At 50.2% G+C, this 478-nt stretch overlaps 1 protein-coding gene across 1 annotated transcript in view; it reads left to right on the top strand.

Annotated features, from left to right (window-relative positions):
- The window catches only part of LOC104789313 (probable inactive receptor kinase At2g26730), a gene marked incomplete at its 3' end in the record, with an annotated part of 4,343 nt that overhangs the window by 870 nt on the left and 2,995 nt on the right, over positions 1–478 (top strand). Inside the window, exon 1 of the mRNA XM_019245302.1 lies at positions 1–336. This exon is cut by the window's left edge and continues 870 nt beyond it. Within this exon, the coding sequence (XP_019100847.1) occupies positions 1–336 (336 nt within the window). The remainder of the gene's footprint in view (positions 337–478) is intronic.

The following is a 478-nucleotide window of genomic DNA, read 5'->3' as shown; positions in this document are numbered from 1 at the left end:
ATCTCTGTGGTGGTCCTTTAAAGCCATGTAAATCTTTCTTCGTGTCTCCGTCGCCATCTCCGTCGTCGATTACTCCATCAAAACGTGTATCCGGCAAGAACTCGAAGCTTTCCACGGGCGCCATTGTCGCCATATGCGTGGCTAGCGCACTCGTGGCGCTTCTCCTGCTAGCTCTGCTCTTGTTCTTGTGTATAAGAAAGAGAAGAGGAAGCAAAGACGCGAGGACGAAGCAGAGGAAACCGCCGGGGGTAGCCACATCATTAACGAATGTGGATCTTCCGCCGGGTGCTTCGTCCTCGAAAGAGGAAGTGACGGGGACGTCATCAGGAATGGGAGGTGAAACAGAGAGGAATAAGCTTGTTTTCACTGAAGGAGGAGTGTATAGTTTCGATTTGGAAGATTTGCTTAGAGCTTCAGCTGAGGTTTTAGGTAAAGGAAGTGTAGGGACGTCGTATAAGGCGGTGTTAGAGGAAGGTAC

This window comes from Camelina sativa, chromosome 5 (genome assembly GCF_000633955.1).
Source record: "Camelina sativa cultivar DH55 chromosome 5, Cs, whole genome shotgun sequence".
Taxonomy (NCBI): Eukaryota; Viridiplantae; Streptophyta; class Magnoliopsida; order Brassicales; family Brassicaceae; genus Camelina; species Camelina sativa.
Note: the sequence above shows the minus strand (reverse complement) of the source record. Positions and strands in the feature narration are given on the sequence as shown.